The sequence below is a fragment of the Labeo rohita genome, chromosome 5 (assembly GCF_022985175.1).
Source record: "Labeo rohita strain BAU-BD-2019 chromosome 5, IGBB_LRoh.1.0, whole genome shotgun sequence".
In the NCBI taxonomy this organism is placed as follows: domain Eukaryota; kingdom Metazoa; phylum Chordata; class Actinopteri; order Cypriniformes; family Cyprinidae; genus Labeo; species Labeo rohita.
In genome coordinates this window covers 39,820,610-39,836,966 of record NC_066873.1, presented here as the reverse complement: position 1 = coordinate 39,836,966, position 16,357 = coordinate 39,820,610, and the positions used below count along the sequence as shown (strand labels likewise).

The 16,357-nt window shown below is 35.3% G+C and overlaps 1 protein-coding gene across 2 annotated transcripts in view; it reads right to left on the bottom strand.

The window, feature by feature from the left end:
• The window catches only part of ksr2 (kinase suppressor of ras 2), a 123,352-nt gene that overhangs the window by 23,807 nt on the left and 83,188 nt on the right, over positions 1-16,357 (bottom strand). For both annotated transcript variants that reach the window (XM_051110462.1, XM_051110463.1), the window contains exons 11-16: positions 14,617-14,726; positions 10,742-10,910; positions 8,578-8,619; positions 5,663-5,729; positions 4,418-4,466; positions 2,534-2,901 (exon numbers count right to left, since the gene is read on the bottom strand). In XM_051110462.1, the coding sequence (XP_050966419.1) occupies positions 2,534-2,901; positions 4,418-4,466; positions 5,663-5,729; positions 8,578-8,619; positions 10,742-10,910; positions 14,617-14,726 (805 nt within the window). The remainder of the gene's footprint in view (positions 1-2,533; positions 2,902-4,417; positions 4,467-5,662; positions 5,730-8,577; positions 8,620-10,741; positions 10,911-14,616; positions 14,727-16,357) is intronic.

Here is a 16,357-nt window from a genome sequence, read left to right as displayed (position 1 = left end):
CAGTGTGGGACTCTTCAAATGAGTGATACACAAATGCAAATGCTGAACTCTGCATATATGCCATCAGTACAGAAATGTGTCACGTACATCACGTTTCAACTGTTAACACTAATAATGTCAAGACTGTTCTAAATAATGACAGGCTCTGACATTCTGCTGCAATTATGCTGTACACAGTGCATTTGTGAGCAAAAAGCCGAACTTTTATTCTACACTGCAGGGGTGATATGGAAAACAATCAATGCGTAATCACTCACGACAATGCTAAGACACACAATCAATATTTATTTATTTCCCTTATTTATTTTTAAGAAAGAGCCCATTTCTAGCAATTATATCTCAATTTGTTTGTTTGGGCCTGCTGTCCTATGATTAAGGACTATGAATAAAACCATTATAATTTATGTCTGTGTTAACAGAAATACACAAAATCATGAACTAAACTTAGAGAGAATTAGACATTAATATACGTTTACCAGGTTTTCAGGGGTTCAAGCACATAACGCTGAAACCCTATTGTAATTGTTAGAATGGTTATGGATCAGCAATCTCTGCGTAAAACTGATTGTGTAGACCAAAGTCGTAGAGACTTGAAACTTGGGAGGGATGGTAGTACTCACACTGCCGACAACGTCGCCAAAGCTCACCCCAATCAGCCTGACAGGGGAGCTACAGCGATCAAAAGTACAAAATCGATGATAACTCCTAAACTGTCAGTCGCAGGCTCAAGTATCTTAAGTCGTTGGAATCCTTGGCTCACAACGGACAAAATGCATGCCTCAGATTCAATCGTGAAATTTTCAGGTATTTTGGATTTTTTGCAAAACCTACTTTTGTGAACTAGTCCTAGGTTTTTTGCCCGATCTGAACCAAACCAGTGCAGAAAGATTCTCTGTAGAGCGAATATCATTATCAAAAAAGTCAAACTTTCGACTCACCGTCGCAAAGAAATGTCAAAATGTTCGAAAGGGGCAGGGCCACGTTTAGAAAAATGCCTATAACTCATGAACAGAATGACATATCTTCGCCAAACTCAAAACACTTACGTAAGAACTCAATCTGATGTCGCAAAACAAAAATCGCAGGGCTCTGCCACTTGGTAGCCCATAAGGTGGCTTATAGGTGGCTATCCCTACGCAACCATTTGTCCTATCAACATGAAAATCACTTGGTCCAAAGTGCCACAAGGATATTTGCATATATCAAAAAAACATGCCCGCCATTTGGCTGATGAATTTTGAGCACTTATTAGACACAGTAAACGGACGCCGATCGAAACCAAACTTGGTGGGCCTGTTTGACTCACGGCCTGTGAGAAATATGAAAGAAATCGGCCACTGGGAGGCGATATCGTACATTATTTGTACATTGCGCGCGTTTTCACACATAGACGCGGTATTCGTATCACATGATAGAACTCCTCATTCTGGACAACTTTGCTTCTAAAACCACTGCTGTCAAATTGATTGTTAAATGATTGAGAAGATGTTAAAAAACAACTTTTGCGAACTAGTCCTAGGTTTTTCGCTCAATCTGGAAAAAAAACACCGCAGTGCAATTCTCTGGACTTTCTAGGTCAATAATTATTAAAAAATGTTGAAATATACCCTTTGGGAAGCTATAACGGGGTAGTTTAAAAAAGGACACTGCCCAAATATACCCAAAATCCTATAAAGCCTAAAGGAAAACTCAAAACTTCATGAAAACTGGTGAGCACATGGGACAGGTGATTCTAAACAAGCATGCAAAGTTTTAAGGAGATGAGACCACAGCTGGCACTTAAACAGTCATAAAAGTTACAAAACATAATATTTTTATGGTAAACTACCTGTATTTGCAAAAAAAAGCTTGCATAATGTTTTTTTCATGTGTGTTTAAATGCCTTAAAGCGCTTGAACCCCAGTAATCGGTATATATATTTTGCCAATAAGGTAAAGGTATAAATAATGGAATTAATATAGTTGAGCAAGTATGCATCATTAAATTTACGAAAGTGACAGTAAACTATTTCAAATAATTGCTCTTCTTCCAAACTCTCAATTCTCAAAAAAAAAAAAAAAAAAAAAAAAAAAATATATATATTTTTTTTTTATTAAATAGTAATATAAACAGAAAAAGAAAATAAAAAATGAATCCTCCGTTGAAATATTTAACTGGCTGTGGCCATACAGTACAGCATTTTTTTGCAGACAAACAAACAGGAAGCACCAATTTGTGTGGCGAGAGGAAAGAAATAATATTGGCCATCTCCTGTTCAGACAGGATGCTAAAGTAGAGCATGTTTTTCACAACCCTCTCCATTCATATACTGACATGCCTTCTGAGAATTCTGAGAAGTGAAAAAATTCAGCCACTTATGTTTACATTTGTGGTCAAAGACATGACTTTTTAAATTAGGTTGAAAGCAGGCAATAACGCAAGCTATGAGGTCATGCTGATTAGAGAAGATCAGGAAAGGTGAGTCAACTTTAAGAGCACACACGAACTGGAAATACTGAGCTGCGGTCACTCACCCAACTCTGTTCAAGCTTACCTGGTGATGATGGCCAGATGAGGGGGTCTCATGCACGCTCCCATGAATAGGACCACGTTTTCATGCCGTGTGTTCCTGTACGCCATCACCTCTCTTTTAAATGCTTTCAGCTGTTCTTCATTGTCTCTTTCAATGTCAATTAGCCGTATGGCCACTTCTCCGTGCCAGCGTCCGTGGTAGACCTGTCCAAAGCGGCCTTTCCCAATCAACTCTCCAATCTCCAGTTGCTCCATGGGAATGTCCCACTCCTGCAGGAAGATGCTGGTCTGGCTGGCCTTACGTGGGAAGTTCCGTGCGGACAAGAGGGAGAGATTCATCTCTTCGAACTCATCCGCTGAGCCCTCGGCCTCATCGTTGCCTTCCTCATTCTGATGGATAGATAGAACGATAAATATAACTGTTAACAACAGACAGACAGATAGATGATTGAATAGATGGATGGAAGATCAGTGGATGGATGGATGGATGGATAGATAGAGTAATAGATAGACAGAATGATAGAATGATGGAATGATAGAATGACAGAATGGTAGAGCGGTGGAATGACAGAACAAATAGAGAACAACAGATAGACAGAACGACAGATAGACAGAAAGAGTGATGGAATGATGGGATGTAAGACAGACAAAGCAACAGAAAGTTGGAGTGATGCGAACGATAGAACGAATGACAAAATAACAGAGCGATAGAATGACAGAATGACAGACGACAGACAGACAGATACCAGCAAACAAATGGTAGAATGATCGTAGAGTGGTAGAACGATAGATAGATGATAGATAGAAATATAGATAGATGATAGATGATAGATAGATAGATAGACGAAATGAAAGAATGAAATGACAGAACAAATGAATGATAGAACAAAAATGAATGAATGAATGAATGCATGAATGAATGGGCAAATGAACGCTAGACAAAACAAAAGAATGACAAAACGAACGAATGAACGAACGACAGAACAAACGAATGAACAAACAAACAACAGATATAGACAAAATGAAAATGACAAAATGAATGAAATAAACAAACAACAGATATAGACAAAATGAAAATGACAGAACCAATGAATGATAGAACGACAGAACAAACAAATGAATGAACAATAGATAGATAGACAGACAGATAAACAGAGACAAATAGACAAAATGATGGAACAAACGAATGATAGAACAGAGCAAACGAATGAACGAACAAACAAACAACAGATAGCTAGATAGATAGATAGATAGATGACAGATAGATGACAGATAGATAGATAGATAGCCAGATTGACAGACAGATAGATAAATAGACAGAGAGAGATAGACAAAATGATGGAACGAACAAATGATAGAACAGAACAAACGAATGAAAAAATGAACGAACCATAGATAGATGGATAGATAGAATGGTAGAACGATGGAACCATGGAACCATGGAACGTTAGAACAAATGATAGAATGACAGAATGAGAGAATGAGAGTACGATAGATAGACAGACAGAGAGACAGATAGATAGACCAACCTTTAAATCTAACGAATGATTGTTAGATAGACAAAACAACAGAACAACATAACAAAAGAATGTCACAACAAATAAATGATGGAACGACAGAACGCATAAATTCTTGAATGAACAAATGGACGAACAAATGAATGACAGATAAAATGACAACGAACAAGTGAATGATAGAAGTACAGTATAAATGAATGAAGAAACAAACAAACAAATGAGCGAACAAACGACAGTCAAAATGACAGAACAACATATCGTCAGAACGAATGATAGAACAACAGAACAAACTAATGATAGAATGAATGAACGAATGATAGACAGACATAGATATGTTCAGGTTTTATCACATGATGGTACACATTTGCTATAGAAGCAGGATGACTCACATCAGATGTTGGCTCAACCTCAATTTGTAGCAAGGGACTCCCTTTGGTACTGTGTGAACAGAAACAGATAATGTGTTTGCTCAGGGAGGGTCATTTACCTCAGCAGAACAAACTGATGTTTCATTTTCAAGGACCTATAATCTAATTAAAATCCATTGTTTATTTTATCTGAAAAGATCACATGCAAAATTCTGCTTGTTCATCTTCATATTTTTAGCTTGCACACAAGCTCTGCCTAGTCAGCTGCCAACATTAACCGTCCTTAATGTAACGTAACCACATATTGCTAAGCTGACAATACTCTAATCAGCATAAACAAAAATATAGATATATTATGCAAAATAATCCACTTTTAAACACAAATCTATTTCCTATTAACACTTCTAGTAAAAAATAAAATAAAATAAAATAAAATAAAATAGCATTTTTCTTTATGGGTCTCTGAGTTTTTCAAAACATCCATGGATATGGTGGACATCATCACTGTAGCTTAAGCTCCACTCTTTGTTTAGCCAATGTTTATGTGTGTGTGTGTGTGTGTGTGTGTGTGCGTGTGTGACTTGTCTTCAGTCACATCAGCTTTTGCGCCACAAATATTTTTGCTCTAATAATTCTGTTATCTAAAATGCTCATATCTGCCATAAATAGACACAAGCCGTGGTGAAAACTGAACTGTCTGACATGTCTGTGGCCTTTCACTGGGCATCGCTCTAAATACGAACACTAACACACTCACTGTACAGGACAGAACATGACATTTCAGACACATTTGTATATTAATAAACAATGTTAAGTGGTCTTGGCATGTCATTAGAAGTGACACAAAAAGATAATTGCACATTTTGCAGTATTTGACCTCCATCTGAAGGAGCAAGAGAGCATCATAACTACATTTTATGCTACTAATTTTTGCATTTGGAATAAAAAGATGCTGATTAACATTTGACCTTCAGAGAACTTTGTTAGGTTAAATAAAACCAGGCTTTTTAGGCAGTTTTAGCTTATTGGTTTACTCATACAGACTGTTTGGATTTGTGATCAAATCTTTTCTAGCTCTAAAACCTAGATTGCCAATCAGAATCAATGCAAATCAAAATTTAGTTCCAAATCCCAGTGAGCTGTTTTGCCGTTTACGACCTCATGCTGATTTGAAATGCTCTACATAGACAGACTGATGTCATCATGTTTAAATGCGTCCTAAAATGTCAAATCAACATAAACGCACATAAACACACACACACTTACCCGGGCTCAGACAGAACAGGGTGTAGAATGACTTGAGGGGCCCTGGTGGGAACCTCAGGGGCCACATCTACAAAGAGAAAGAGGAAAAAGGTAAGTCACAAGGTAGAGATGAGAGAGAAAATGACATCATTTGTAAACAAGTGTATTTTTATAGACTAAGTTTATCACAACATGCTGGAGTACTGCTGAGAACAAAACATGCAGGAGTACTGCTGAGAACAACAACATTTAAGTCTCTGATTTACGCCGCGGCTTACACTGAAAAAAACAACAACAATCTGCACTCAGAAAATTGTATTTTCTTGAAAAACACACTCCAAATATCTTCACATAAAAATCATTCTTATTTTATCATATCTTATCTTATCTTATACTTTTTTCCTACTACACAAACCACTGAAGCCATTCACTGCTGTTTAAAAGTATGTGGTCGATAAGATTTTTATTTTTTAAAATTTTTTATTCATCAAGGATGCATTAAATTGAGGGATGCACGATATTGGATTTTTGCCGATATCCGATAATTTTTCAACTCATTTTGGATGATAGCCCATGCTGATACCGATATACAGCAGGTAAAATAAGTATTGAACACGTCACCATTTTTTCACATATATCATTCTCAAATATATCTCCAAAGGTGCTGTTGACTTGAATTTTTTACCAGATGTCGGTAACAACCCAAGTAATCCATACATACAAAGAAATCAAAACAAATAAGTTGATAAATTAAGTTGCGTGTAATAGAATGGAATAACACAGGGAAGAAGAATTAAACACATGAAGAAAGGGAGGTGCAAAAGGCATGTAAAGCCAAGACACCAGCTGAAATTTATCAGTAATTAGAAAGCAATCCTGCCCTTTGTCAGTGGAAATTAATATTAGCTGGTTCAGTCCCAACACCTACAGTACCAGGATGATGAAGATGAAACGAGGGTGGACATTTCAGCAAGACAATGATCCCAAACACGCCATGGAAACTTAATTGGTTTCAGAAAAAGAAAAAGCTGCTAGAATGGTCCAGCTAATCACCTGACTTGAATCCAATAGAAAATAAGAACCAAAGATCAGAGTTCATAGAAGAGGCCCACAAAACCTTTGAGTTTTGAAGACTCTGTGGAAGAATGGGCCAAAAATCACACCTGAGCAATGCATGCAACTAGTTTCTCCATACAGGAGGCGTCTTGAAGCTGTCATTACCAACAAAGGCTTTTGTACAAAGTATTAAATACATTTCAGTAGTTCAGTAATTTTTCCCCGTGTCATTCCATTTTATTACACATAACTTAATTTCTGAAATTATTTGTTTTGTTTGTATGTATGGATTGCTTGGGTTGTTATCAACATCTGGTGAAATATATTTACCGGGAAAAATGGTGACGTGTTCAATACTTATTTTACCTGCTGTATTTCCTTTTGTTTGGAAACAACATTAAGTCTCTCCTGTGCGGAAATTATAAGCAAATTATTTTTCATTTTGGTTAGTTTTTAACAAGAACTTATTTGTTAGAATTAAATAAACAATAATGAAGTTCTTTTATCATTACAGTACTCTAAAGCTTTTAAAATAACTTTAAATAAACTACATATCAATCGCTGCTTTTCTCAGAAAAATGCAGTTTATTTTAAGATTTAACATTTGTAGATGGTCTAAAGCAAAAGAGTTGTAAAAATTCTGAAAATCTTTTAGAGCTCATTTTGTTTAAAAAAATGTAACATATTATACATTAAAGAATAAATCAGTATATATAAAATTATTTAATTTACAAGTGTCATGTTTATGATTTTTTTTTAAATTCATGTTAGCTTAGCTATAGCTTCTGACCTTTAAATTAAAACATACTTATGATTTTATGACATCAATTACTGCTTTATGTCTAAATGTTATTTGTGTATTTATTAGAAGTAGGCCAACAGTGTCCCCTACAGAATTAGAACTCCTAATGAAGTTCTTTTATTATGACAGTACATTGAAGCTTTGAAAATAACTACAAAAAAAACTATATATCAATCGCTGCATACTTTCCATAAAAAGTAACTAAGCAACGTAATTAGTTACTTTTTTAGGGAGTAACACAACACTGTAGCGCATTACTTTTAAAAGTAACTTTCCCCAACACTGTTGGTGAGCATAAGAGACTTCCTTTAAAAATCTTACTGAGAAGAGAAGTCCACTTCCAAAACAAAGATTCACATATAATGAACTAGCGTAACGATTGGTTATTTTCAGAAAAATAATACAATTTATATACTTTTTAATGTCAAACGCTCGTCTTGTCTTAGTCTGCCTGGACTGTTTTTGTTCCGGTTCATGACAGTTAGGGTATGTCGAAAAACTCCCATCTCATGTTCTCCCTCAACTTCAAAATCGTCCATTATATGGATAAAAATGCTGAAATGTTTTCCTCAAAAAACATAATTGTTTTTCTTTCTATTGAAAAACAAATGAATGGTTTTGCCTAATAGACAAAACCGGACGTGTGTTCCCTGTTGAAAGGTACAATGGTGACTGATCTCAGCAGCTCACCTCTTCATTGGAATAAACCAGCAAAGTTGGCTTCAGTAGCCTTTATTCTAAACTATCAGGCTACCAACACAACATGGCTTTCCTCCCTCCACACGTTCATAAAAAACACGCAGCGAGCTGAGTGCCTCCCACAGAATACAGGCACTTATCAGCCTTTATTTGTCAGCGAGGCGCAGGCGACCTCGCCTTTAAAAGAACCATCATTAGAGAATACAGCATTGCTGGTTAAGAGACGACGACAAGAAGAGCAAAGAAAGACAGAGGGAGAGGGAGGGGGTTTGTTGCGCGTCAAAGAAAAGATGGCATAAAAAATGACATCAAAAAAGTTCGCCTCGGCATGTCGCGCTGCATTATGGGTAGGGGTAATGACCAATTATGACACACTTACCGGGGAAGATGAACTGCTGCTTGTATTTGTAGAAATGAGATGCTGAGAAGAGCACAGGAGAGAAGGAGACAGAATTCAATAAAATTCAACACACCCCCAGATGCTTATTGGTCTGTGTTATTGTTCTGCAAAATTCATCACAAAGATGCATTTGCCATAAAAATAGTCACTTTTGGGATACAGAAGGGTCCAAAAGTCTGAAACCATGCTGAAAATCTTACATTCATTGTTGAAAAAATAAAGTGGAATAAATAGAAAGTTTTATGATTCTGAAAAATGTATAAGAAATGTTGTGATTTAAAATATTTAATATTCAAATATTTATTTTTCTGCTTTGTTATCACTAATCAAAATATGGATGTCAAGTGAAGTCAAATTTTCTGGTTCTTTGGCTCATTCTTCACAAACTTTCACAAAAGTTTGACTGCTGCTTCTATTAAGTGCTATTATAACTGAAAACCAGGACATTCCAAACAGAACTCCAGACTATGATTCGAATGATCACAAATGTGCCAGAAAATTCAAACGGCATAATTGCAACAATTTAAACTCTTTTTGCTGTCGGCAACAGTCAAGAAAACTTTGTGTGTGTCAACATTAGTGGTTCCTTCAGATATTGTCTGATTAGAAAGTGCACTAGTGTTTTCTGCACGCAACTACAAACACAGCACGAGTAGTGATGTCCAATTTGAAAAAAAAAATATATATATATATTAGAAATATATAAAATGTAAATATATATATATATATATATATATATTTTTTTTTTTTTTTTTTTTTGCAGTTAGCAAAGTTAGCAGTAAAAGTTAGCAGTTTGAATCAGACTCACTAAGCCATTCCGGTGTTCACAGGTTGACACCTGTAGTGACATGATGGTTTTCTAGTAAAACACAGTAATATATTTTCTACACACCTTTTTCACAGCATTGTAGATTATGCTAACTAACTAATTCAAATTGATATAATACATCAATTCACTGTATTAACCATTTAATACCATCTCAATAAATATTTTTATAAGGTTTTGAGAATAACTAAGCCTGAACTGGCAGAAAAAATGTTTTAACCTAGTTTATATCATTAAAATTGTCCTTGTCTTTTCACACATAATCATTGCTGTCATTTTTTGCTCTGCCATATACCGGAAGATTCTAAAATCCAACTTTTCACTTAAATTGTTACGCTAATATAGTTGTATAAAGTGAAATTTTTGTTTTATTAACGTAGGCCTCATTATCTGTGCTAATGCACCCTTAGTATTGGAGTGGAAAAAGCATTATTTTTAGATAACCTTTGGAAAATTCACTCAAAAACCGAGGTGCATAAGGTCAGATCACTCTCAGTTCCACAAAGTAATACAAAACCTGTGTTAACAGAAAGAAAACAAGTTTATAAAGGAATATTTATAAGTAAGTTTATAAAAGAAATGTATAAGCAAATTGTGTGACAATATGTAAAGATTATAATTTTTTTGTGTGAAGATACCTTGTGTGAGCAAAGTCAGTAAGTTTTAGTCCAATGTGATAATATTAACTAGCATTTTCACCAAAAAAAGAAAACCCTCTCTGGGTCAAAATGACCAACTTGAGGATTAAACAATTATTATTTGAAATTTAGTGAAAAAGACTTAAAAAAATCATAAAATAATTAAGGATAAGTTCACTTCCAGAACAAACATTTCCTGATAATTTACTCACCCCCAAGTCATCCAAAATATTTCTCTTTCTTCAGTCGAAAAGAAATTAAGGTTTTGTGGGAAAACATTCCAGGATTTTTCTCCATATAGTAGACTTCAATGATGGCCAACAGGTTGAAGGTCCAAATTGCAGTTTCAATGCAGCTTCAAAGGGCTCTACATGATCTTAGCCGAGGAATAAGTGTCTTATCTAGCAAAACAATCAGTCAAAAAAAAAAAAAAAAAAAATTAATTTCTGTACTTTTTAACCACAAATGCTGCCACCACTAAAGTCCACTATATGGAGAAAAATCCTGGAATGTTTTCCCTTCAAAAACTTTTATTTTTTTTCGACTGGAGAAAGAAAGACATGAACATCTTGGATGACATGGGGGTGCGTAAATTATCAGGAAATTTTTACTCTGGAAATGGACATTTTTACAGAATTAATAGCAAAGTATAATATTAGCTTATGTTTTGGGTTGGTACCTGTAAGGTTGGACTGTTTCTGCTGTCTGGCGCTCTGCGGGGAAGGGTGCAGAGGAGATGGGGGCGTCGCGCTGGGTGGCAGAGGGGGAGCAGGAGACGACGGGGTGGAGGAGGTGGTGGAGGAGGGGTTACTGCTGGAGTCGGGCTGATACGGCACAGGGATGTGGTCCTGAAACACAGACAGACAGACTTTTCATAACACACAGAAACACTCCCTACTCCCTGCTCATTACCAGCACGGTCACACATCAGTAAACCCGGCTTCATTCTCACGGTCGGTTAAAGATTAATCAAAAACCAGGGGTGTGGTGGCTGTAGACCTGATCTCCCACGGGCTGAAAACTGGACAGCCGTGCTTCATTTGAAAACCAACATCGTGTTAGAAAGAGAAGCACATCAGTAGCCAGTGTTGTCGTAAAGCATGACTGAGTGGCATATATATTTGAGAAGACAACAGAAAGCCAAAAACATGTCACGACTCTATGCTCTGCCAGTTATTAAAAGGCTTTTCGACTGCTATATTTGTAGCTTAAGTGTCACAAATTGAGTCTGAGGTTGTGGGAAAAACAAAAGTTATAAAACATAATGCAATATAAAACCAACTGCACCTCTTTAAAAATTGAAGAGTGGAACAATAACAATAAGCTCATGAGTTTTAAAACTCTAATGTCAAATGATAAGGTTATGAACTTTTTCTATTCACTGTCATGATTTAAATATTGTATCAGTTGCTGTTGCATAAAAACATCAAACTGCCCAAAGACAAAACATGCAAGGAGAATAAAATGCCAATTTTTAAATTCAGTTCAGGTTCAGGTCAGGTTATTCTTTTTTTTTTTTTTTTTTCATTTTAGTTCTCAATTTTCCATAATTAATTATAACCAAAAACGTCTAGACTCAGGCTTTAGCTTATTTTATTTTTCCTTTTTTAATTATAATTCTAATTAAGTGTCACATCCACTAATAGGTTCAATCTACCCTAGTGAAAAATAAATATTCTAAAATGTATTTAAAATACATTTATTTCATGCTAAGTATACTACAAATACATTTACATATTATGTACCTAATAAAAATACCTTGCAATTGCACTTTTAGTATACATAACTGATGTATTTAAAGTCTGATAAATTGGAACTAATTTCGTACTTAATGCACTTTAATTGTGCGGAAGTAGTGCTAAAGTCTAACTAAAGATATACCTAAGTATATTTGATTGTGCTAAAGTGGAACATATTTTGCATTTAAAGACTGCTATTATTTAAAGATCATACAATCCTCATCAATAGTGACATTAAAACATATGTCAGGCTTAATATTAAGAAATATAAAGTAGTACTCCAAATAAAGTTTAATTGCAATTATTATATATCAGGAAGTCTCAAGCGATATGTCAGTAAATGTGTTAACAGACTTTAACTTTATACTTAGCATACGAAAACAGTTACCCAAGATAAAAAAATGTGTCAAGGTTTACATTTATAAATTATTCATTTTTGATTTATATTTATCACCTTTTAATTAATTATGTTTTTTATTTTAGCTAAAATAAATGAATTTTAGTTTTAGTAATTTTATGTTGTGCTTTTGTCATTTTTAGTTTTTATATGTCTATATAGTTTTTATTATTTTTTGTATTTCAGTTTTCATTTTAGTTATTTTAATACATCAAGTTAAATTAAACTAATTAAAATGAGGAATTTTGCCTTGGAAACTAGCTAGTTTTTATATTTTATTTTATTTTATTTTATTTTATTTTACCTAACATTTCTTTTATTTCAAATAACATTTTTTAATTTATGTTTTTAGTTTCAGTGTTTTAGTTAACTATAGTAACACTAAACTGAACTACGCATTCTCAAACTACGAAATTCTTTGTCACAGTTAAAGGAGAACTCCACTTTCAGAACAACAATTCACAAATAATTTACTCACTCCCTTGTCATCCAAGATGTTCATGTCTTTCTGTCTTCAGTTGTGAGGAAATTATGGTTTTTGATGAAAGCATTTCTGGATTTTTCTCCATATAATGGACTTCATTGGTCCCCCGATTTTGAACTTCCAAAATGTAGTTTAAATGCAGCTTCAAAGGGTTTTAAAGGATCCCAGCCAAGGAAGAAGGGTCTTATCTAGCGAAATGATCGGTCATTTTTTCCAGAAAATAATTTTTTAAAATATTTTTTAAGCACAAAAGCTTGCTCTGGGATGCGCATTCACGACACTACATACTACTGAATCACATCGAAAAGTCACGCGGAATGTAGGCGGAACTACAGACCCAGTGTTTACAAAGCAAACGCGCAAAGACTAAGAAAGTGCAAGTAAGTTTGTAAACGCTGTTTTTGCCATACTCAGTACACAGACTAATCTTTTTTCAAGTAATTTCGTTCATTTTAGCAAAATATAATTAAAACGTTACATGTTACTTCCCTAACACATCTACTGCTTAAACAAACGATCACACTACAAACAAGACAAAACAATTATGCTATAAGAAACAGAAAAGATTAATTCATTGTTTACCTGGGTCTTTAGTCAAAGATTAGCCTACCTCACCTTTTTTCTGAGAAGTTTTCTGGTTTGAGTCGTTCGTTAATCAAAGGGCTACATATGATGAACGAACGACTCGAAAAACCCAAAGACTCAAAACAGGCAAACTAATTCCAGTACAGAACCTAATAGGATGTTGCGAATGCACGACTGAACGAATCACTCTCCGAGACGACTTTTTCTTCTCGAGTCACATTAAAGATTCGTTCAAAATGAAAGAATCATTCAAGAACGCCCCATTACTAATTCATAGCATCGTGAACATGCATCCCAAAGCCTGTGCTACATGAGCTTTTGTGCTTAAAAAGGATACAAATTTTTATTTTTTGAAATAACTGATCGTTTCACTACATAAGACCCTTCTTCCTCGGCTGGGATCATTTAGAGCCCTTTGAAGCTGCATTTAAACTACATTTTGGAAGTTCAAACTTGGGGCACCAATCAAGTACATTATATGGAGAAAAATCCTGCAATGTTTTCCTCAAAAACCATAATTTCATAAAAGACAAAAAGACATGAACATCCTGGATGACAAGGGGGTGAGTACATTATCTGTAAATTGTTGTTCTGGAAGTGGACTTCTCCTTTAAGGTCCTTGCACACTGAGTCCGAAATTCTCGTCCGAAATCGGGTTCAATTTACTGCATTTTTTGCAACCGTAGCAAGCATTTTACAAGGTGTTTTCACAATTCTGAGCCACTGTGACGTTCTGAATTTTGATGAATGCAAAAAACACACATACAAACATTTCGGACTGAGTGTGCAAGGAAAATATCAAACATTTCATAGCAACATTTTATTTTTAATCACTTTTTTAACTTATAACCAGCTGGTCTGAAGGTGATTTTTAGAGGATATAAGTCAGTTCTCTTCACACAAGTACTAGCAGCATTTATGCCATCAGAAAGCGCACACATACACACACAGGACGTGTTCTTGCATTTAAAAACAGCTAGATGGAGCGCAATGGAATCGAATTGAATGCAAGGATCCCCAGACACGCTTTTTAAAAGTAGACTTGACATGGTGGGTTAAAAATGCCATCCTTTTTTTTTCGTGCCTTGTTTTCTAATAAATATATAAGCACTGCAAACCAGTTGTTCCAAAAATTACAGGAAGGCTGTTTGATGTCGGTCTGTAAAAATTACCTTTCTTGCTAAGTTGTTTAAATAAAAAGCAAAAGCAAACAAGTTGTTCTAAAGATTACAGGAAGGGCTTATAATGCCAATTTGCCCGTGATAGTTTTGTAATAATGTTGACAGTGGAGGGATGTTACAGGGGTGAGTTGTGTTTGTTCAAACAAAATGGAAAGTAACTAATCTTACCTTGTTGATTTTGTTGGTCTTGGGGAGAGTCTGGCTAATGTGGAGGTCTGAGTACCTGAGGGGGTTGTTTATGTCACATGGTACCGACTCGGTCCTGACGAGCTGACGAGCTGAGAGAGAGGGCGAGAGAAACAGCATAGTATCCACGGTAACAGGAGGCAGTTGTCACGGTAACAGAAAAACTCTGAAAAGTCTTGTCACATTTTAATGGAGGAGCCACTAAACCATGTATTATGTACAGTATATATCAGAAATATCACATGTATAACATGCATGGAAATTCAACAGCAACAACCGGGTTGTGTAAAATCTCATAGGAAAACACATCTTTATGTATTTTATATGCAAAAAAAAACAAATATTTTTTATATTATGGGTCCAATAAATTGAAGCATGAAAATAAGACGCGTTAAAAGTAGTCATTTATCACAGTAACTCATTTCATATAATTTCCTAAAGTTAGTGTAATTTCCTAACACACTTATCTTGAAAGTGTTTTACAACCTATGACTTTTTCCTATATTATATTCATTTTTTTCATATGCTGTAATATACTAATATACACTACAGTTCAAAAGATTGGGGTCAGTAAGTAGGGCTGCAAAACGTTTAATCGCGATTAATCGCATTCAAAATAAAAGTTTATGTTTACATACTATATGTGTGTGTACTGTAGTTATTATGTATATATATAATGCACACGATAAATTTTTCAAGTTTAATGCGTTAAAAATATTTAAAGGGGTCCTATTATGCTTTTCAATTTTTGAACTTTATTTAGTGTATGGTGTGTATCTTTGGCATAAAAAAAGATCTACGAAGTTACAAATCTCAAAGTCCACTTCAAAGGGAGATATTTCGTTTTTAAAAAAATCCCTTTTCAAGAACTACAACGAACGGACTTTGGACTACAATGTTTGTTTTCCGCATGCAATGATGTCACAACGCGGTCCATTAGAATATCATTAAATTAAATCCCGCCCACGGAAATTCGAATTGTTGAAGGGAGGGTAGGGAGGAGGTGGGGGATTAGCCTAACTTTAGCGATGCAGCATGGAGAACCGCTTCAACGAGCCGCAGCACGGCAGGTATAAACACAAGCTTTGACTAGAGTGGCCGCTTCAGAGCTGTAACGCGCCGCAGACGTGTGCAGTACAGTGGGTCGAAACACATGCCGAAGCCGCGATCTACTCCCGTTGCCGCGTCGGAGCCGTAACGTACCACAGACGTGTGCAATGTGTGGTAAGAGATTTATTCATCATACAGTGTAGATAACGCTAGCTTCACCTATAACACAAGTGTGTATAAGTGTTTTTTAAAATGCATAAACTTGCACTAGAATAGGCTAGGCTAATCAGTGATGATGTTTTTTGATAATGTTAGGCTGCTTTTAGCCTTATGCTGGAGCTGGTTTCAGGCAATGAAACTAAGTATGTAAATAATTAAATACATTAGCATGATAATATCATGTATTGGCAAACTTGCAGGCTGATGATAGGACCCAACACTACTGTAGCGTATTATTTATTCATCCTCCATGCATCGTAGGTGTATATGACTTCCTTCTTTTAGTTATATTACAATTTTTCCTGGCACTCCCAAGCTTTAGAACGGCATAGACGGGTGTTTCTCCTCATCGGTCCAAAACAAGTGAAATAATATGCATCCATCCATAATAAAAAGTGTCTCACACAACTCCGGGGGGTTAATAAAGGCCTCCTTTAGGAAATCAATGCATTTA